We start from the raw sequence: 22,845 nt of genomic DNA, 5'->3' as shown, positions 1-22,845 counted from the left end.
TCTTTTTCTTTTCCCTTTTTTTTGGCTGCACCACATGGCTTGTGGGATCTTAGTTCCCCGACCAGGGATTGAACCCCGGCCCCTGGCAGTGGAAGCGCCGACTCCTAACCACTGGACTGCCAGGGATTCCCAATCTTTCATTCGTCTTACCAAATTTTAAATAGTTTTTTATGTACTACAGAGTTTTAAATTCCATGAATTCAAAATTTTAACAGCATCCGTGTACATAATAAAGTCAAAGTTTAATTCTCTAACCATTTTCTTTGAAACTCTTTCTGAAGAAAGGGAGGAACTGTTTTTAGACTGCTGTAAGGGAGGACTGCAGTAGGCCGCAGGCAGAGGCTGTGGCTGGGGACTCAGACACATCCAGCTGTGCCCCTCAATGCATATTGGCTCCATTATTTGTTCCACACCCCACATGGAGGCACATGGCCACCAGTAGCTCCCAAGTGCTATATGTTACTGATCACCCACCCAAAGAGAACCTTCTCTCCCAATTCCAGTCCAAAAGAAGGGTCAGCTTGGGTCAGGTGCCCACCCATCTACCAATGAACTTGCCTCAGGTCACGTTAAATGATGGCTGCTCCTGTCAGTGACCATGTGGATGAGAAAAGCATTTTCTCAGAAAGTGGCCACAGTGGGGTGTGGGTGAGGGCAAACAGAAATGTTGGTGTTTGATACTAGGCACTGCAGGTAAGTTGTGAGACTCGCAGTTCACCTCTTAAGGACTCACTTGTCCCAGGAAACTGATTTTTCTTGGGCTCTTTCAGTAAAGGGGTCTATTAATTGGTGCCAGTGTTACAGTCATAGGCAGTCTCTTCTTGAACCTGCAACTTTATGACAAGGGGGTGCTTTCCAATGGTGAAATCTCATACGCTATGTGATTATATAACCATATTCTAGAAGATTCTGTCTCTACTATCTACTGCATTGACTGACTTGAAGAAGCATTACTTTTAGGCTCTAACATGAGTGTAGTATTAGTTTTAATATGCCTTGTGGAAAAATTAGCTATAATCTTTACTACCAGGAGATAACTGTTGTTCACATTTCGTGTGTATATATTTGGTAGCTGATTCCATGTTATCTCATGGCCCTTTTAACATTTTCAGTTCTCTAACACTTATTTAATTCCTTACAGTAATTGTTATCTGTTAAGATAACAGGGTTACTATTTTACTTTCTGGAGCCTGATTGAAACAATTAGATCTTCCATTTCAGGTGATGACGGAGGATGAGCACTTGGAAAATCGTGATTGGAATTTACTGGGCTTCTAGTTGGTATGAGTTGTACTCAAGTCCAATCACTCATCATTCTACTATTCAGCCTACATGAAAATATTTATTTGGCCAGGTATCTCTCTAAGCGATGCATTTAGGGCAGGGACACTGGTGAAAAAAATAGGAAAGCAGTGGTTTTAGCGCTGATGCTGGTTTCAACATTTTGTTGCTGGTGGAAGGCCACTGAAGGACTAGAGACGAGCCAGGTTGGCATTGCTTACTAGCATCTTCATAGAAGAGATCATCGTGAGATGCAGGGGGACACAACGGCTTTCTTAATACTGTTAGTGGAATCATTTCTCAAAAACCCAAATCAAGGTAGTAATATTTTAAAACAGGAAACTTCTGAGGATAGACAGTCAAAATAAGATGTGACATGGGAATTCCCTGGCGGTCCTGTGGTTAGGACTCCGCGCTTTCACTGCCGAGGGCGCAGGTTCAATCCCTGGTCTGGGAACTAAGATCCCCACAAGTTGCACAGCACTCCAATTACTGGAAAAAAAAAATAAAAGCAGGCATAATTCCTGGTTATACCATTTAAAAAGTTCTAGCATCTTAAAACCCTCACACAACTCCATATACCCTCCAGTTACCCCATTTCTCTGCTCTGACCGCAACTTTTCAAATAAATTATCTACACTGGCCATTCTTTATTCTTCACCCCTTACAAGATACTTCTCAGTTTCCATCCCTTCATTTGAAAAAATGGAACATGCAATATTCATGTTCCCAAGCCCAGCTGATGCACCTGCCCTTTCTCTCAGTGCGCAAGTAGCATTTGATATCATTGACTCCTCTCTTTCTGGCTCTGGTGACACCACATTTCTTTGGTTCCTCGAATCCCTCCCCTATCTGCTTCTTTTGGCCTGTTCTCTACCCCCGACTTCTGAAGGGCAACACTTAATTGGGCTTCTCTGCTTGTCTGCTTCCTCAGGGGGATCTCAGCTGGAATAATTACTTAAATTACTATTTACCTACTACTGACTCCTAAACTTGTACCTATTCTTCTCTGAGCTGTAGACATATATCCCATCACCTACTTGGCAGACATCTTCATTCAGGTTTTTTAAAAAATAAATACCTCAAATTTAACTTTCCAAAACAGAGCTCTTAATTTCCTCCAATTTCCCAAACCTGTTCCTCCCACTACATTTATTAAGTCAGAAACCAAGAAGTTATCATCAAGAGTAGCCGTAGCTGCTAGTTTGGCTGTCATACTTCCATAGATTTGGCCAATAGAAAGGCAATGCACCTGAATAGATTTAGAAAGTTTATTACTTACACAGACAGCAAAAGCAGGACCAGTGAGGAGTCAGTGTCCCACATCCCTGGTCGCTAGGGATATCCGGAGCTAACACTGAACCGGGGGGGCCAGATGACAGATGCCTTAAGTGCAGGGTAGCTCTGTTATTGAGGAGCCAACTGTAAACTCCAACCAAGCAGTCTTATTAGCCTACATCTGTACCTGAATGTGGGTGAGGGGGAAATCCCATGCCTCACTGGAACCAGGGAGTGGGATGAGAAATTGCCTCACGGCAGCCTTCTGCAAGCTAGGGAGGCAGATGATAAATGGCCTTGTGATGGCTCCTTTAAGACTGCCTGTCTTACCATGTTCCAGGAAGGATCGTAGGGGTTTCTGTCAAGACTTGGGTCAGACTATAGTTGAGTGTTGGCTATGCAGATATGCAAAGTGAGCAAGGTCACCATGCTGAATGCATTACCCTACAGTTATGGGCAGAGGATCTGAAGACGTTTTTCCATGGAAGACATACAGATGGCTAACAGGCCATAAAAGGATGCTCAACATTAATCATTAGGGAAATGCAAATCAAAACCACAATGAGGTATCACCTCACATCTGTCAGGATGGCTATTATCGAAAAGACAGCAAATAACAAGTGTTGGCAAGGATGTATAGAAAAGGGAACCCTTGTGCACTGTTGGTAGAAATGTAAATTGGTGCAGCCACTATGGAAAACAGTATGGAGATTCCTCAAAAAATTAAAAATAGAACTACCATATGATTCAGCAGTTCCACTCCTGGATATTTATCTGAAGAAAACAAAAACACTAATTAGAAAAGATATATACACCCCAATGCTCATTGCAGCATTACTTACAATAGCAGAGATATGAAAGTACCCTAAGTGCCCATCAATAGATAAATGGATAAAGAAGACATGGTGTGTGTGTGTGTGTGTGTGACTATTACTCAGCCATAAAAAAAAAATGAAATCCTGCCATTTGCAACAACACGGGTGGACCTACAGGGTATAATGCTAAGTGAAATAAGTTAGAGAAAGACAAATACTGTATGATTTCACTTATATGTGGAATCTAAAAAACAAATGATCAAACATAACAAAAAAGAAACAGAGTTAAAGACAGAGAACAAGTGGTCCCCAAAGGGGAGGCGGGTAAGGAGAGTAAAGAAATAGGTGAGAGATTAAGTCGTAAAAACTTCCAGTTGCAAAATAAATGAGTAATGGGTATGAAATGTACAGTGTGGGGAATATAGTCAATAACTATGTAATAATATCTTTGTATGGTGACAGATGGTAACTAGATTTATTGTGGTGATCATTTTGAAATGTATAGAAATACCAAATCACTATGTTGTGTAACAGGAACTAACATAGTGTTGTAGGTCAATTACACTTCAAAAACAGACAAACAAACAAATAGAAAAAGAGATCAGATGTGTAGTTACCAGAGGTGGAGGGTAGGGGGAGAGGGAATTTGGAGGAAGGCAGTCAAAAGGTACAAACTTTCAGTTATAAGATAAATAAGTACTAGGGATGTAATGTACAACATGATAAATATAATTAATACTGCTGTATGTTATATATGAAAGTTAAGAGAGTAAATCCCAAGAGTTCTCATCACAAGAAAAACAAATTTTTTCCTATTTCTTTAATTTTGTATCTATGAGATGATAGATGTTTACTAAATTTATTGTGATAATCATTTCATGATGTATGTAAGTCAAATCATTATGCTGTATACCTTAAATTTATACAGTGCTGTGTCAATTATATCTCAATAAAACTGAAAAAAAATCTTGCTGGTCTACCTCTAAAGGTAATCTGTTCTGCATTCCTATAGCAATTATCAATCCAAGCCACACCATGTCCCACTGGGAGTAGCATACATATATCCACTTGTGCCCTCCTACAGCATATTCTCTACATAGCAGCTAGAGGAATTTTCCGAAAATGCAAATCTGATCACTGTACACTCTGGCTTACAAAAAGTTAGTGGCTTCCTATTCTACATCAAATAAAATTCACTCTCCCTAACATCCTACCAGATACAGTAGATTCTCCAATATTTGCTGAATAAATGTTATTTCTAGTGTTTTTTATAAACATATAAAGCAGGAAAATTGATATCCTTTTCTTAGCAGTTCAAACACATTTTCAAGTTTAGTTCCATCCTGCTTTACCAATTCATTCCTTTTTGTCTTCATAGCAGATTTAATAAAATAATTACAAGTCAGGAGTCAAAACTGTTCCATGTTTATGGAGTAAAACTAGTAATAATCAAATAATTTATTATTTTTAAATGTAAAAATGTGTTTATTCACAATCTTTGAGAAGTTACCATTCCTTCAAAAAATTCTTTATGAACAAAATGCCAAGAAAAATTACAATAGTAGCTTATGCCAAACCAAAAATATACATCTGATGTATACAAACTTTAAAAAGCATAACACAGGCAACGTGAATATAGATTATCTTTAAAATAGTTCCAATGACATAGCTACAACTTAAATTATGTTGAGACATAAATAACAGCATTACCTAATATATTTACATATTTAAAGTGTCATATTTATTTCTATGAGATAAAAAAAGGTGACAAAACTATAGATGTCATTGCCCAGCAGTTCAAATATTGAAAGGGCCACATGATATTTTTAAAGTATAGCAAGAACTTTAAGTTACTATTTATATCTGGACCTTCCTATATTTTCGAGAACATGCACTGTCATTGTTGCAAGAAAAAGAAAAAAAAACACTAAGGAAAAACTGAAAAACAGTTTGCTTACTAAAGTCATATTCAATCCTCAGCAAAATCAAGACAAGCAATCAGGGAGTGTCTTATATCCTTGGCCTTTTAAATTGATACGTAAACTTTAGAGAAAAGAAAAGTTAACTGTATATCGTAAAATTCAGTTATATATATTGATTTACTTAGTTCCATCCCATTAAAGCACCTTGTATTACAAGGCAAAGGAAAGCTTAATAAAATCAATGGATTCTTTCATACCAGAAAGGATTTTATTTACTTTGAAATACCCATATTACCTTTTTCAGGTTTTCCTTTCTTAATAAATCACGCACAGAGAATATGTTCTGTGTAAAATCTTTCAAGACCATTCATTGGAAATACAGAATTTAAAAAAATGACAGAAATTTACTATATCAATTGAAGTCAATGTTCATTTATAGTGGCACAGAAAAGGAAGTGAAAAACCTAAGTATATATATTTTCTTAAATATCTTTTGATTACTCACTTTAAGTGTCCAAACTCTGAAAGATTATTTTAACATATCATATACTTTGTTCAGATTGAGTCAACATTATTATAGTAGGATATGCAACAAGTGTAGAAAGAAACTGATACTTCAGCCTTTCGGGTCATCTACTCAAATTAATTGTGCTTACTATCACATAATAAAATTTAAGTAAGTCATAGGAATAAATAATGCTGGAAAAGGGAACACTATTCTGAATCTGAATTTGGCAGTCCCTCCTCATGTTCCCTTCACATCTGCTGAGAATTAACACAAAATGCCTTAATATTTTCGTAGTTAGCTACTGAAACAGAGTTAAGAAAGCATTCAAGGTGAAATTAATAAAACTATTTTAAAAGCTGAAAATCTACAAACAGTAAACAGGATTGCTATGAAGAAAAGAGTTAAAGAAATTTAATTAATAACATGACAGAACCATTAAATTGTTTTTGAAAAGCAGAAGGCAGATGATGAAATTGCACTTAATTCTGAAGCAATTCAGATATAACCTATCATTCCTATTCCCTTCTAATAAGCATTTATAACATGTTTCTTACTTCCCCTCTTACAAAAAGCTCAGCACAACCATTTATACATTCTAGTTGGTTTTAAACATTTGGTCATAACTGATAAACAAGATCACATAATCTTTCCCTATCGTTTTTGTTGATCCACATCATATTGCTTTAGGCCAGAATCAGACAGTTCTAATACAGGATTTACAAATCCAGAATACTCGGAATTGCCATTATCATCCATTTCGGCACTAACAAAATCATTCTCCCACTCCAGCCCGTTGGAATCATCAGAGGCTGATGTAGGATTACTTCCAGTCTTCTTGCTGCTATACTTAAGTGCTGCCTGGAGAATGTCTTCCTCTGTTTTGGAACGTTCTCTCATTGGAAGCATTCGATTCATTCCTATTATATGGGCAGGGTTATTAGAAATCTCAGTAAAGATTTAAAGAGCTATATTAAAAGACTTAAACTATCAGACTTGATTTGTGAATTAACTTAAAAAGCCAGTCATACGGAAACTTTTCTTAAGGGAAATGTTAGGGTATAATCCTACAGTGAACATTAATACTCAACGAAGGACAGTTTTGATGCAACACTGGTAATCTAGTAAGATGAAATTTCTGAAGAGCCATAAGTTAAGCAGAATGCATGGAGGATTTCAATTGCTGTTTGTCTTATATGGCCAAATTAGTGTGTCTGCAAAACTTCTTTCCTACCTAGATGACAATTTCATTTCTCAGAGATAATAATAACTCTAATGATAATGATAACAATATACACATTTCCAGCACTTACTAGGTTCCAGGTAACGTTGTTTGCACTTGACATATATTAACTGATTTGATCCTCAACAACTCTATGAAGTTACGTACAGTACTATCATTATCCCCCATTCTGCAGCTGAGGAAACTAGGGCAGAAAGAGGAAAGTGATTTGCCCAAGGTCACACAGCAATAGAAGTGGTGGGGCAAGAAACAGATTTCATGCAGTTTGGCTTCAAAGTCTGTGCTCTTTTGCTAGTCTGACTCTAGTATAACAAAGTAGAGACACTTCTAGGGGAAACTGTTCTAGATCTAATTCTGAACAGAAAGAAATTGATCAGTAAAGTGAGTGTCAAAAATCGTGGAAGAAAAAAACATCATTTTGGCAGAAGGAAGAGAGGGAGGACAGAAAAGAAATTTGAATTTGCGAGTGCAGAATCAACACTGCTAATAGAATTAAAATCTAGGAAAAGAGATTATAAGAGAATATCTCTAGACACACCCAATAATTTTGTTTTCTGAGCGTAAAGAATCAGATCCTACAATAATAAAACAACATTTAAATCTAGGGACTTCCCTGGTGGTCCAGTGGTTAAGACTCCACGCTCTCAATGTAGGGGGCTGGGGTTCGATCCCTGGTCAGGGAACTAGATCTCGCATGTTGCAACTAAAGATCCCACATACCACAACTAAGACCCGGTGCAGCCAAATAAATACATTAAAAAAAAAAAAATCTATCACTATTGTCTGTCACTCCCCCAAAATCGCACACTCAACCTAGCAAACTAAATCATCCTTATAGACACAATAAAAATATGAGCTGGAGACTAATATAAGTTTGTGGATTTGTATTTAATTGAATAATATGTCTAAAGGAAGCTGGATTAGACATCATCAGGTTTCTACAGGGGTTCTGTCCTCTACCTAGTCTAGTTGAATAATTCTGTTATAATAACTTGAATAACAAACTTGAAAGTCATGTTATCTAAAAATTTGATTAGCATACAGTGAGGATGACAAATCAGGAATTAAAAGACCTGAAAGGCTTTAGATCAAATTGGACAAGATGCTAAAATAAAAATAAATTTAAAATCTAGATTGGGATCTAAATACACAATAACAAAAGTATAGGGTTGGGGAAACAGTGTTTAGCTGAGAAGACTTAAGTAAATTAATGCAATCTTTGCTAAAGTTATTCAGTTTCTTTATTGATAAAACAAATGGCTCAACTAGAGGATATCTAAGGTCTATTCCATCTCAAAATTCTATGAAATATTTAATATTTAATATTAAAAAAAATTAAAGTTAAAGTTCCATATTCTGTAACTGATTCTTCCTTTTGGGATTACCTATTTCTTAAAATGAAAATAAAGACTTGGGCCTTATTCAGTGAAATAGCTGAATATTTTTTAAAAAATTAAAAAAAAAAAAGTCCACATTTAGCTATAATTTTGAGTACCTGCTATGTGCCACACTATGTTCTGGGTGTTTTATATAAATTTTATTTAATCCTCCTAACATTCATGATTTAATTTGTTCAAATATTTATTGACTGTCTATTATGAGCCAAGCTTTTTTAGACCATCAGTATATAATAGTGAATTATCATTCTTGAAAGTAGGTTTATAATTCCCTTTTTATGATGAACTAACTGCAGTTTAGAAAGATTAAGAAACCTATCTAAAGTACTACAGCTGGGAAGACATACCAGGTAAAATTCAAACTCACGTCTGTGTTATGGCTTTTGTACTACCAACAGAACTAACAAATTGCTTATTTATTATGAACCAAAAGTTAATTAAATTTTGGCTTTAGGTGGCTCACAAGCGGGCAGCAATTCCTACAGAGTAAAATGGGCTGGATTACAAAAACCTTAAAATGAGAAACAACATTTATTTTCTAAATCTCAAGAAACACTAAGAACTAAGCAACTTTCAGACTTCCCTGGTGGCACAGTGGTTAAGAATCCACCTGTCAATGCAGGGGACACGGGTTTGATCCCTGGTCCGGGAAGATCCCACATGCCGCCGAGCAACTAAGCCCGTGCGCCACAACTACTGAGACTGTGCCCTAGAGCCCGTGTGCCACAGCTACTGAAGCCCACACACCTAGAGCCTGTGCTCCGCAACAAGAATAGCCGTTGCAATGAGAAGCCCATGTACCGCAACAAAGAGTAGCCCCCGCTCGCCGCAACTAGAGAAAAACCCATGCGCAGCGACAAAGACCAATGCAGCCAAAAATAAAAACAATTAAAAAAAAAATTAAGAAACTTTCTAAACAATTTACAACAAATGATAATCACTAATAATATAAGAGTCTAAGAAATTTTTACACTGATTTTTCAAGGCCTTGCATTCATTTCAGTTTAAATAAAGTAAAATATAAAGTAGATTTCTATAAATTAACACAAATAAAAATATTCAGGTAAAATTGTAAATATAAAATACCTTCTTCATCTTCCCATTCTAGATCTAAAGATGTGCTGTCATCATTTCCACTAGTTGACTTAGTTTTGGTCATTAAATCACAACTGCTTTCTGTATTTGGTGTCAAAACTGTGGCATCTGATGAGAGTCCTAGAATATACACCAAATACAGTTAGATGTGGTAAGCTATACTCTTTTACTACAACCATTTATTTTGCAATAATTATCTCTCTTCAAATCATAACATCATACAAAACAATTATTGAAATCATTACATTGGTAAGTTTCTGTTAGAAATAGTATAAAGGGCTTTTCCCGCTTTCTTTTTACTTTTTTTTTTTGCCATATAGCACAGTACACATGCAAATTTAAATGAATTATAAATTTTTCAAATATGATGAACTCTAGGCAGTATTTTTAATAGTCAATTACAAAAGGGGGCAAAAAAAAATGAAAAAATAAAAATGATAAATGAAAAGCAGCCTATATTTTCAAAAGGAACCACTACTATGCTTCCGTATCTGGGGAGCATAGGAGTTTTGACTTTTGAAACTTGGAGAAAAGTTTAATCTTCTAAATTAATTTGTAGTAAGTAAAATAAATACACTTTTGTGCACCTACTTCCCTTTTCTGGGAGGAGGAGAGGTGAGATAAGAGTGGAAATGGAAAAAGGAATTCCTGATTCCCTATACATATCTACAGAAATAGCCTGAGGTTTTTCTTTGCTCCAACTCCTATTATTTTTTTATTTTTAAAATTTATATTATTGAAGTATAGTTGATTTACAATGTTGTGTTAATTTCTGCTGTACAGCAAAGTGATTTAGTTAATATGTATATATTTTTTCATATTCTTTTCCATTATGGTTTATTATATCGAATATAGTTCCCTGTGCTATACAGTAGGCCCTTGTTGTTTATCCATTCTATATATAATAGTTTGCATCTGCTAACCCCAAACTCCCAATCAGTCCCTCCCCCTTCCCCCCTCCACCGGCAACCATAAGTCTGTTCTCTGTATCTGTGAGTCTGTTCCTGTTTCTCCAACTCCTTTTTAAAAAGGAAAAATAAAATTGTATAATTAAGGACTAGTTAATTGACTTATTTGGGCAACACAAATTGAAGGGCAGGAAGTTCTTCTTGAAAAACAGAGCCAGGATCTTCAATTATCTGTTTAACGTGGCATAAAGTAACCTTAAAATGAACGCAGATATTTTAAAAGACTTACTACTACTTCGAAAAACTTCATACTGTGACTTTATATTTCTCAAACAAGATTCAAAGTCATCTTCTGGTCCTGAACTGTAATAAAAGTGAAATAATTTTTAAAATATATTCATAGTAGATACAACATAATTCATGCTTAAGTTAAATGATGGCATTTTGGTTTGAAAAGGTCTATCCCACACAAATTCATAATTGCTGTATAATTAGAATAACCTAGTCAAAACAGGTCTTACTTTTCCTAATGCTAGCAATAAACTGAAAAATAATAAGATTTTGGTTAGTCTTGAAGTCAAAATCCAAAGCTTAGCCATAAGTCTAACTTGTAATTTACAATAATGAAGCATGAACAATTTTATTTGAGCGAGTAGGAAATACTCCTGGAAATGTGACATTGAAATGTATCTTCTAAAAAATGATCACACAGGGACTTCCCTGGTGGTTCAGTGATTAAGACTCCTTGTTCCCAATGCAGGGGGGGCACAGGTTTGATCCCTGATCAGGGAACTAAGGTCCCGCATGCCCCATGGCACAGCCAAAAACAACAAAAAAAGATCACACATAAACTTTATTATAAGAAAAGAGAGGAGCTAAGGAAAACACAAACAACCAAGGCATAAACAATTTATCCAAAGGCATTCAGTGTGCTATTGCATCATATTCTGTATGAAAGATGTGACCACTCTTAAGAATGCAATAAAGTCAATTTAAAATAAATGATGATCATTTTCCAACATAAAGAAAGCAAATGTTCTCAGTATTCTTACAAGTGTCTTCAAGAAGTAATCATTTTTTATGCAACATATACACATGAATATGTATATAAGCATCCAGAGGTGAACTGTGTTCTCTTTGGAAATAATATTTTCTACCACAAAGGGAAGAAGTGTATTTCACTATTTACCTTTGATATTCTCCATTGTTTGAAGGATGGTATTGCTGCACAACTCTCTGTCTTTCTTGCTTTGGAAACATAATGCAACACAAAATCACTCTGTTGTAAAATTATGTTTTTTAACACTATTCATGCAATGCCAAAAAGTGTTATTTTCTAGTTTCAGGGAAAAAAAAAACTTTAAAAGTTATTCTATTGAAGTTTTTTTTCCCTTAAATTAATCACTGTCCACTTCTATGTCCTCTTATTCATGGGTAGAATTTCTCTCAATTTTTCAGTGTATAATCCTTAAGTGGTCAGAATATTCATACTGTTATTAAAAAATAACTTTAAAAATATATATTGGTGTATCTGACTTCCTTATTACACCTAAGAACTTCTAATAACTTGAAAGATGGGGGGTAAGAAAGTAATAGTTAAAATGGTATATGAAGTTCTATTTTGGGTGAAATAAGCAGCAATTAAATAAAAGATCTAAAAGACCTGGCTGGCTTGACTCAGAAATAATAAAAACAAAGGACTCAGAAAACCTGTCAGAGTTATGGCTCTGACAGTTATTACTGTATGTCCCTGGCATGTTCTTTATTTTCTGTTTCTTCATCTGTAAATTACAGATGGCTATAATACTGTCCTAGCAAATTCATAGGGCTACTGTTAAAATCAAATGAATTTGCATGTATCTGTATATCTTTGTGTGTCACATATGTTGTACAGACTGCTATGTGTTCCCATATCAATATTTATTCAAGGAAGAAAAAACTCAAGAACTCAGATTTTGCATATGGAATCATTTTAGTCTTTAAAAGGTAAGCAGCAGAGAATTTATTATAGCAAAAAGAGATGTCTAAATTATAACCAGAAAAATACTTTCCTTTCTTAGTAGAAGGTGAGTTAATTTTTAAACTTTCCCATTACTTAGAACTTACTAAAAAATAAAAATAAAAAAGATACTCCCTCACATAATCTAATTAATCTGCTGAAACACCAAAAAAAAAAGGAAAAAAAAAAAAGAGAGAGAGAGAGAGAGAGAGAGATGAAGAGCACGGATCCCATAGAAATCACAGAAACATGATACATGATTTTTTAGTTCATCTAAGTTACAGTAATTATTATGTGACATAATCCTTGTACTACACTTCAGTTAACACTGCAGTAGAGTTCACACAGGCAAAAGATGGAGGAAGATACTAAATAGAAAAGTGGCTAAGCAGTGCTTGAATTCTGGCTCTGCCATTTATTAGCTGTAGGATCTTAAGTTACTTAACATCTCTGTCCCTTGGTTTCATCACCTATAAAATGGGGATTAAGAACACTACCTTTCTCCTAGGATTGTTGTGCCGATTTAACAAGGTAAAACATGTAAACTAATCAGAACAGTTCCTGACACTTAGCCAGGGCTCCATAAATGTCTATTATTAATAGCTGTCTGGCATTATGACAATGCCATGTTTGAATACAGCATGGTAAGATATGATAAATCTGTTGTTTTTTCTGATAATACATCAAAGATCTCCCAAGACCCAAACTCCCAATCTCCCAAAGACACAAGTATAAAGATGAGAAATACAGAGTATTCCTATGGGGCAAAATTGCTCAGCTTACCCAATTTTAGGAAGTATAAGAAAGTCTAGCAGTTCAAGAAATTGTTAAAAAAAAAAACTCACAAAAATAAACTAAAAAATGCTGCAGAAATGATATTTAAAGGTTAGTTTTGTAATGTTTCATCTAAGAGTATATTTATTTTTCCAAAAGAATGCTGAATTTTGGAAAAGTATAAAGTTCATTTTTGGGATAAACAAGAATTAGCTTCTGGTAATTTAAAGTTAAACAGCATTCAGTATCAAGCATATAATTTGATGTTATTTCTAGCTGTTAAAGACCAACTAATTTGCCTTTAAAATTCCTAAGAGTATAGGAATAAATACATTTGTTGTTAAACAAGAAGCCCTTGATTCTAGGGGAAAAAAGTCCCAACTAAGATTTGTCACAGAAAATCAGGAGAAAAGCAGCCCTAATATATGTCGGGGTCTTTTCCCCTCACCTCCAAGAGCTTTCGCTGCTTTGCTGCCCTGGCTGCTTCACGCTGTGCAGCGTATAAAGCTTCTTCTTCTAGTCTTAACTTCTCTTCTTGTAAGGCTAACTGTACATGAACAAAACAATAAGGATTAACAAAAATCAGAACCTGTCTAACTGCTCTAAAAATAAAATGTTTCTATTTATAAAATAAAAAATAAATTATTAAAAAAAATAACTGAGCTCTACAAAGCATAATAGAATTAAAATTTCTGTGATTTCTCAATTTCTCTATTTACAAAATAATTCAAATGATATCAAACATGTTACAGAATTCTTTAGAAGTTGAATTATAAAGTAGAGCATCTAGTTTGCATAAATACAAAACTGTTGCTTTCTTTAGAATATGCAGTGATGTTCATTCTCAACAATCGTTCCAATGCCGATCACCCTGATTAGTTTCATGGTTTGGGCCCTCCTTAGTCCAAGGTCTTTAAAACTAAGGTCAATCATATCACTGCCTACCAAAGCGAAGTAAGCTTTCACAAAGTTCATGGTGCATTGATACACATGTCCTGTATTTTATTACCATCAAGTTATTAAAAAATTACTTCCAAATTTAAGTTCCTACCATTCATAATAGCATACGAATTGCTTTAATGATAATCTACTGCAAGTCAAATCAAATTTAAAAATCAAATTTCAACACAATATTTTTCTTTAGCCTAATATTAGCATCTATTGTGTAGCTTAAGTTAATGCTGCTGAAATCACTAATTGGTAATTAAACAGACTATTTTTAAATGTATAATGGGATATGACTAATTCCATTTAGTTTAGTGAATGCAAAACTATAATTACAGGCCACCTCTGTAAATATATTAAAGTAAATATAACATTTATGATTGTTAGAAGTACTTGGTTCACTTACTAAGAATAAATAAATCCAAGACAAAAAAAAGATTTAAAAAAATAAACCACTTATTGTGAAACAGAGTAATTTTTAAAGTTAGTTTTAAACACAAAGGTGCATGTATCTTGCCAGAGTCCCTACTTGTGAATTCAGAAATTATTTTCAGAAGAATGTATTCTCTTCACTTATTGGCAGCATATGATTTCTGATAAATTGAACCAAACTAAACCAAATTATTATAGGCTGGAATAATTTTTTAACTTTTAAATCATTTTCACCTCTATATATCTAAATTTAGGTCCAATGAGTGTTCACATGCAATATATTATTTAATGATACTTTTCCCATATAAACAGAGACTTTATTATAATATATACTTAGGCAACATAAGACTATTTACCTCTTTTTGGATTTTCATATCAAGATCTTTCTGTTTTTCAACAATAGAATCATAATGCTTCTCTCTTAGGTCAACAATTTCTTCCTCAGTAAGAGGCCTACAGAGAAAAATAAGGCAGAAAAAGAAAGAAAAGGAAAAAAAAAAGTGCTGATGAGTCCAAGTTAAATAAAATACTCATAAAATCAGTGAAATTCTGAAATTTTACTGTCAAAAATGTATTAAAGCAATTTGATGCTATGATTTCAATTGTCAGAGTAAAAAATGATACATTCTAATACTTGTTATAATTTGGCATATAAGTTGAATAAGATGATATACTATCAGAGTACCTTTTTTTAGCCCTATAATCAACTTTAAAGAAATGTGGACTCCCTTTACTTTGGCTCTTCAGCCATCTGACTATATGCCAAAATGTTCATCATAAAATATAAACTTCAGTATACTATACTCTGATCTCAGCCCTCATATCATTTTGGAACTCTTAACTCTCATACCCACTGCCCTTCTATTTATCCTGCTCAATCCCTCTAACCACCCCAGGGAGGCCTTTTCTCTCAGTTTATCGATCCTGATCCTCTCCTGGCTTTACTTCACTTACAACCAGTGTGGACTCTGTGGCAAATCTGAAGTACTTTCTCACCCACATACTCGCCTTCCTGCACACCTGTCATTATGCCTTATTCACCCAGATTACTCATTCTCTGACCCTGGATCACTTCCATGATTAGCTCTTTCTGCTGAGAGCTGCGAGAGAAAATCCAACATCTGTTTGGCCCTCTGACCCTAGCAATAACCCTTTACTTATACATGGCCAACTCCCTCTCACATCCTATGCTAACTATTTCAAAATCTTCACAAACACACTCCTTAAGTTCTTCATTCAAACTCTTTTCTCTTAGAAGTCAATTTCACCCCACTCTGAGACATGACGAGCCTGTCTCCAACCATCAAATCCCTCAACTTCTTGCCAGTCCTCCTCTTACCTAAGTCTATCCTCCCTACTCTTCCCTCTTTCCTCTAAAGAGGTGGTATTCCTTAATTTATTCAAGGTCACCTGTCACACTTATACTTGATTCATTCATCACTGATGCTACCCCACACAACCTTCACTCCAGAGAATTCTGTGGGACATTGCTCCATCAATTAGTACCTCTTTTCTTTAGTCTACTCTTTTTGTCTGTTTTCACCTCTCTTCCTTGTGAAGATTGGAAGAAAGGAAGGAAAGAAGAAAGGAAGAAGGAAAAACTTTCATTTGACCTATACCTATCTCTAACTACTGCTCCCTCTCTCCTTCCCATTTCAGCCAAAATGTCTGAAATTAAAAGTTTATTGATAGCACATCTAGCACTTACTATGTGTCAGGTTCTTTTCTATGCGCTTTACATATATTGACTAATTTTAATTCTCCAAACAACCCTGTAAGGTAGATACAGAGATCATACATATGAGGGAAATGAGATGAAGACAGATTATGTCCAAGTAAGTCATATAGTATGTGGCAAAGCTCGAATTTGAACCCAAGTAGTCTAGCTCCTTGCTCCTAACAACTGTGTTTCTCTTCCCTTCTATGTCCTTACTTCCCATTCTCTCATCAACTCACAACAGTCTGCCTCTGCTTTCATCGCTCTACTAACTCTAACAAAGGTAATCAATGGCTTCTATGTTGCCAAATATGAGACAGTTTAAGTCCTTATATTATTTCTTCAGTTTCATGTGGCAATGCTGACCATTCCCTCCATTCCATCTGTCAGTCTGTCTCTACCTCCTCCCTTGGCTTTCTATGCTCTCCTGGTTCTTTTTGCCCACTGCTTCTTGGCTATCTTCTGAATCCTCTTCTAGTGTCTGCCTATTCAGTCTTCAGACCAACTGCTCTCTCTCCCTGCTCCAATCACCCCACTTCCTCCCCCTTCCCCAACTTCAGGTCTTGATAATTATCATGGTTATAACCAGCCATGTATAAGGTAATGTCTCCTCCTACTTTTGTTCCTTTAGCCCTAACTTCTGCCTAGGGCTTTTTGTTTGTTTGTTTTTTGAGGTATTACTTATATAAAGTAAAAAACATGATTAGTAAAACAAGTTTTAGAATGTCATAAGGAAGCAAAAGGGGGGGATAAAGTTTTACAAATTCAAAGAAATGTACTTATCAATATTAATATATTAAATAGGTTTTTTAAACTAAAATACACATAACAACTTAGGTTCAGTAGGAAAGCACTTAGGCACTTATGTAGATTAAATTCTTTAATGTTCAAAACAACCTTTTGAGATATGTTATTATTTGCCTCAATCTTATAGAAAGAGAAAACCAAGGTCCTGAAATGTAAACTGTTCAATGCCTCAAAGCAAGCAAATGACAGAGCTTGGATTTTCAGAGAGCTTATAGTTCACATAGAAGTCGTTTGTTTTATTAAAAAAAAAAAAAAAGCCTTACCTATGATTGCTGCCTGGGCTTTCCCCCTGTGCAAGAATTAATTAAACAATTATACAAATTTCACTAGCTGAATTCTATTTAAGGCAAGCCAATAAAATTTTTATTTAATCAAAATATTTTCTGCTTATCTATTTTACCTTGGTAACAAATTTCATTATTAAAAGTATTTTAAACAAAAAGCTTTAACATTTTACTATTTCTCAAAGGCAAAATTTAGTTTAATAACTATCTTAATTATATAGCAACCAATTGTTGGACATTTCCTAATTTTTTATAACAAATATTTACTCTACACCAAATGACCTTCTGGGTTCAAGATGGTACTAGAGAACATATTCTCTATGTTCTCATCATTTACAATTGATCTTCTTTATTCGCAGATTCTGGATTTGCAAATTCACCAATGAGTTAAAATTTATTTCCAACATCAAAACCAATGCTCCCCTCACTCTTATGGTCATTCATGGGCATGCACAGAGCAGCAAAAAATCTGGTTGCCTGACATACACATTCCCAGTTGAAGTAGAAGGTGATGCTCTGCCTTCCTGTTTCGGCACTCTTACTGTGCCCTCTTTGCAGCCTATGCAGTGTCACTTTTTGCATTTTTTTTTTTTTTTTTTTTTTTTAATGAGGATCTTGAATCAGATGCGTATGTTTGATTGATTGATTGATTGATTGATTTTGGCTGTGTTGGGTCTTCGTTTCTGTGCGAGGGCTTTCTCCAGTTGTGGCAAGCGGGGGCCACTCTTCATCGCGATGCGCGGGCCTCTCTCGTTGCAGAGCACAGGCTCCAGACGCGCAGGCTCAGCAGTTGTGGCTCACGGGCCCAGCCGCTCTGCGGCATGTGGGATCTTCCCAGGCCAGGGCTCGAACCCGTGTCCCCTGCATTAGCAGGCAGATTCTCAACCACTGCGCCACCAGGGAAGCCCACTTTTTGCATTTTTGTGCTTTTTTGTTCCTGATTTTGCTGTTTAAAATGATCCCCATGTGGGGCTTCCCTGGTGGCACAGTGGTTGAGGGCCTGCCTGCCAATGCAGGGGACACGGGTTCGGGCCCTGGTCTGGGAAGATCCCACATGCCGCGGAGCGGCTGGGCCCGTGAGCCACAATTGCTGAGCCTGCGCGTCTGGAGCCTGTGCTCCGCAACAAGAGAGGCCGCGATAGTGAGAGGCCCGCGCACCGCGATGAAGAGTGGCCCCTGCTTGCCGCAACTAGAGAAAGCCCTCGCACAGAAACGAAGACCCAACACAGCCATAAAAAAAAAAAAAAAAAAAAAAAATGATCCCCATGTGTAGTGCTGAAGTGCTGTCTATTGTTCCTAATCATAAGAAGGTGTGACATGCCTACATGTGCCTACACATACATGTGTTAGATAAGCTTCATTCAGGCATGAATTATTAGTGCTGTTGGTAGTGAGTTCAAAGTTAATGAATCAATAATATACATTAAAATAAGGTGTCAAACAGAAACATAAAACAAGGTTGTATATTGATCAGTTGATGAAAATGTTGTGATCAGAAGCTTGTAGGAAGCTAATTCTGTATTTCCCCTAGGAGTAATGTTCCAGTATCCACTAATTCAGTATTCACGGCAACTTCATAGAATCTAACTACCACAAATAATGAGACTGCTTTTGTTCTCTTTTGTGGGATTCTGAAATTACCTATAGTTTTTTCCTCCAAAGCAAACTGTAACTACTTTCAAGACTGATTTGGATTTATGCATTTCTTACACATTTGTGCTATTCACATCTCACAATTAAAATATATGACTAAGTAACAGCAGAAATAAAATTTCAAATGGTCCAAATTAACTTAGGAAAAAGCACTACAAAGCAGGATGTGACATTCAGCTAAACCAAACACTAACTATGACATGAGAGAGGAAAAGACTGGTTAGCAAAACAAACAAACAAACTCAGACCAAACAAAACGCACCTTAGGAAAACACTTGGAATCACACATTCTTTTAAAAAGCTGTATGATGGGGGGATGAACTATATTGAAGGTTAACAGAAATCTTACATTTAGTACTTGTCAGAAACTTTAAAAATATCATGTTAAGTGTTTGTTTAAAAAAATACACAGGGCTTCCCTGGTGACGTAGTGGTTAAGAATCCGCCTGCCAATGCAGGGGCCACGGGTTCGAGCCCTGGTCCGGGAAGATCCCACATGCCGCAGAGCAACTAAGCCCATGTGCCACAACTACTGAGCCTGCGCTCTAGAGCCCGCAAGCCTAGAGCCTGTGCTCCACAACAAGAGAAGCCACTGCAATGAGAAGCCTGCACGCTACAACCAAGGGTAGCCCTCGCCACAACTAGAGAAAGCCCGCACGCAGCAACGTAGACCCAATGCAGCCAAAGATAAATAAATAAATAAATAAATAAAAATTTATTTAAAAAAAAAATACACAAAATTAATGCTACTTCTGAAAAGGGAAAGAAATGAGATTCTATGAAACACTAAAATATTTGGGAGAATTTTACTGGGAAACAAAAGGCTAAGTCAGGTCCTCAAATATATTCTACCAGATAATAATAAATATTATTACTATTTTAAAAATGGATTTATACCCAAATTAATTTGGGAAATGCTAAATTGGACAAGTTTAAATAATTTTCTTTAACAGTTCTTTAACAATTTCTCTAATAGTTCTTCCCAGAACCTTTAATATGCCAATTTACACTCTGAGACTAGTATTCTGTACACACTCTGGGAAATACTGGGCTAAAGAATAATTTAAATTTGGTTTAATACATTTTTCTCTTTCCTTAGAAAACAAAAATGATGAAGAAAAAAAATAACTTGCAATGTTCTTCTAGTCAAATTCACTTTAGAGATGTGGAAAGTAGGCCCAAGGCAGGTTAAATAATTTACACAAACTCATATAATTAGTTTAGCAAAGTTGGAAATTAACACACAAACTAAAACTCTTCTAACTATACCAGTGCATAAGAAATATATACCATATTTCACTAATTCTAAAATGTACTTTTTTTTTTTCCATTTTAACATTTCTGTACTTGGGATGCATCTTAAAATTGATTTTTAGATGAGGTGAAATACAAAAATCAACAAAAAGAATAACTTATAAAAAAGATAATGGCTAAAGTCAGAAAGTGATTGTAGAACAAACATGTATAAATTCTACCCTCAGAAATCTATAAAAACTATGGTCAAACAATGGGTCTACTCTGGATTGTTGAGGAATTTTACCTTAGGTAAGATGGCAAGATGTTAGAAATATCTTTTTTTTTTTTTTAATAACAATACTTTTATTTATTTATTTATGGCTGTGTTGGGTCTTCGTTTCTGTGCGAGGGCTTTCTCTAGTTGCGGCAAGCGGGGGCCACTCTTCATCGTGGTGCGCGGGCCTCTCACTATCGCGGCCTCTCCCGTTGCGGAGCACAGGCTCCAGACGTGCAGGCTCAGTAGTTATGGCTCACGGGCCCAGCTGCTCCGCGGCATGTGGGATCCTCCTAGACCAGGGCTCGAACCGGTGTCCCCTGCATTGGCAGGCAGATTCTCAACCACTGCGCCACCAGGGAAGCCCCAGAAATATCTTTTTTTAAAGTTCCTCAAGTTCTACAGAATACTTTAAAAACCTGTTTTATATATATGTATACATATACACACACACACATATAATATATAACTGATATATGAAACTATATATAATATATAGTATTACATATGTTAAATAATAGAAAATTCTGAATAATTTGCTAATATAAATTAGTAAAAGAAGGAAACGATAAGGGACTAAAAAGTAAAAATAACAACTAAGAAGTAAAAATTCTAAAATAAAAGATAATATAATAAAAATTAAAAAAATAATTGTCAGAACTTATGACTAATGAGAACAAATATGGATTTTATACTGCTGTGAAAATACTTACTTCATCACTTTCTACTAGATTCTCAAACTGAAACAACAAGAAAGTGAGTGTTAGGATGAATATTTGTCTAAGGTACATATCTCACAAAAAATTATACGGTGGAGTTGCTCAAAATCAACTTGCTGTTTTGATTCTGCCACACCTCTACTAGAGCAGACCAATGATCTGTCTCTAGAATCACTGGCTTCTATAAGCCACTATAATTGATAGAAGTGTACCCTCTCCCTCAGTTGTGTAGGGCAGAAAAAAGACAAAAATAAACAAAAAAACCCACCACTTCTTAAGTAGAAATAACAATTCTACTAGAAGAATGGGATCTTAATCTTTTGCAAACTTGTTCTCCCTATTCATGCTTCCCCCACCACTCCAATTCTCTCCCTATTCACTAGTATCAATAATATTGAAATATAAATAGTCCATACTAAATTTAGGTACAGAGCCTTCCCCTTACTTAAAAAAAAGTGTCTCTCCTGCCCTTCCGAAGGTAGTTTTATTCAATCAGATTTACGACTCTACTTACCTCTATAGTTAAGTGCTCACCTCTTGAGCATGTTCTAAAATACTTGGATCTGGGAAGAAAAACAGGAAAACAACTTTAAAAACTACAATCAATCCTGTGGCATAAAAACATTTCCTCAAAAGCAACTTTAAATTCTCCAATATATAGTATCTTATATTTAAAAAAGAAACCACTGAACTTACATAAGAATATAAACACTCCAGATTTTTAAACTTAGTTGTGGGTTTAAAAGTGTTTAGTCAACCAATATTTTTCTATTGGTCCTAATATTTTCTACACCTGTAATAAAAAGTTAATTTACTATATTTACTACATAGAACAGAATACAATTAAATTTAAAACTTTATCTCATTATTTTCACTGTATCAAGAAAAATATCTTGTTAAAGTACTGCTGTGTTAAATAATGTATAAGAGCATGTTCCCAATTTTGTTAAACATTTGCAAAACAACAAAAATCTAAAAAAGATATACGCCAATATGTGAAGAGTAGTTATCTCTAGATGGTGGGATCATATATGTTTATATAAAGCTTAGGTGCTGGGGTTTCCCTGGTGGCGCAGTGGTTGAAAATCTGCCTGCCAATGCAGGGGACACGGGTTCGAGCCCTGGTCTGGGAAGATCCCACATGCCACAGAGCAACTAGGTCTGTGAGCCACAACTACTGAGCCTGTGCGTTTGGAGCCTGTGCTCCGCAACAAGACAGGCCGCGACAGTGAGAGGCCCGCACACCGTGATGAAGAGTGGCCCCCACTCGCCACAACTAGAGAAAGCCCTCGCACAGAAATGAAGATCCAACACAGCCAAAAATAAATAAATTAAAAAAAAAAAAAGATATACATACTACTCTGTATTAAAAAAAAAAAAGCTTAGGTGCTTTTTATTCTCATCCCATGCCTGCACAAATAAAAGAAAGAAAATGAAAAACAATATACATCACATATACATCAACCAAATAATCCATTACATTAATTTTTCCAACTAGGGTGAAATATTGACTTTAATTTTAATTTCTCCTCACAATGTATACATATATCAAATCACCACA

The 22,845-nt window shown here is 35.5% G+C and overlaps 1 protein-coding gene across 3 annotated transcripts in view; it reads right to left on the bottom strand.

Annotated features, from left to right (window-relative positions):
• Positions 1-6,193: 6,193 nt before the first annotated feature.
• AP1AR (adaptor related protein complex 1 associated regulatory protein) overlaps positions 6,194-22,845 on the bottom strand; it is a 34,943-nt gene continuing 18,291 nt past the window's right edge. The window contains exons 2-10 of one of the 3 annotated variants that reach the window (XM_057546469.1): positions 21,799-21,847; positions 21,279-21,305; positions 17,382-17,407; positions 14,951-15,047; positions 13,666-13,764; positions 11,634-11,692; positions 10,734-10,807; positions 9,528-9,656; positions 6,194-6,721 (exon numbers count right to left, since the gene is read on the bottom strand). In XM_057546469.1, the coding sequence (XP_057402452.1) occupies positions 6,456-6,721; positions 9,528-9,656; positions 10,734-10,807; positions 11,634-11,692; positions 13,666-13,764; positions 14,951-15,047; positions 17,382-17,407; positions 21,279-21,305; positions 21,799-21,847 (826 nt within the window). In that variant the 3' untranslated portion in view covers positions 6,194-6,455. Of the gene's footprint in view, positions 6,722-9,527; positions 9,657-10,733; positions 10,808-11,633; positions 11,693-13,665; positions 13,765-14,950; positions 15,048-17,381; positions 17,408-21,278; positions 21,306-21,798; positions 21,848-22,845 lie in introns of those variants that run through there. The other 2 variants (XM_057546470.1, XM_057546472.1) reach the window with 2 other exon arrangements.

This window comes from Balaenoptera acutorostrata, chromosome 5, assembly GCF_949987535.1.
Source record: "Balaenoptera acutorostrata chromosome 5, mBalAcu1.1, whole genome shotgun sequence".
Lineage (NCBI taxonomy): Eukaryota > Metazoa > Chordata > Mammalia > Artiodactyla > Balaenopteridae > Balaenoptera > Balaenoptera acutorostrata.
Note: the sequence above shows the minus strand (reverse complement) of the source record. Positions and strands in the feature narration are given on the sequence as shown.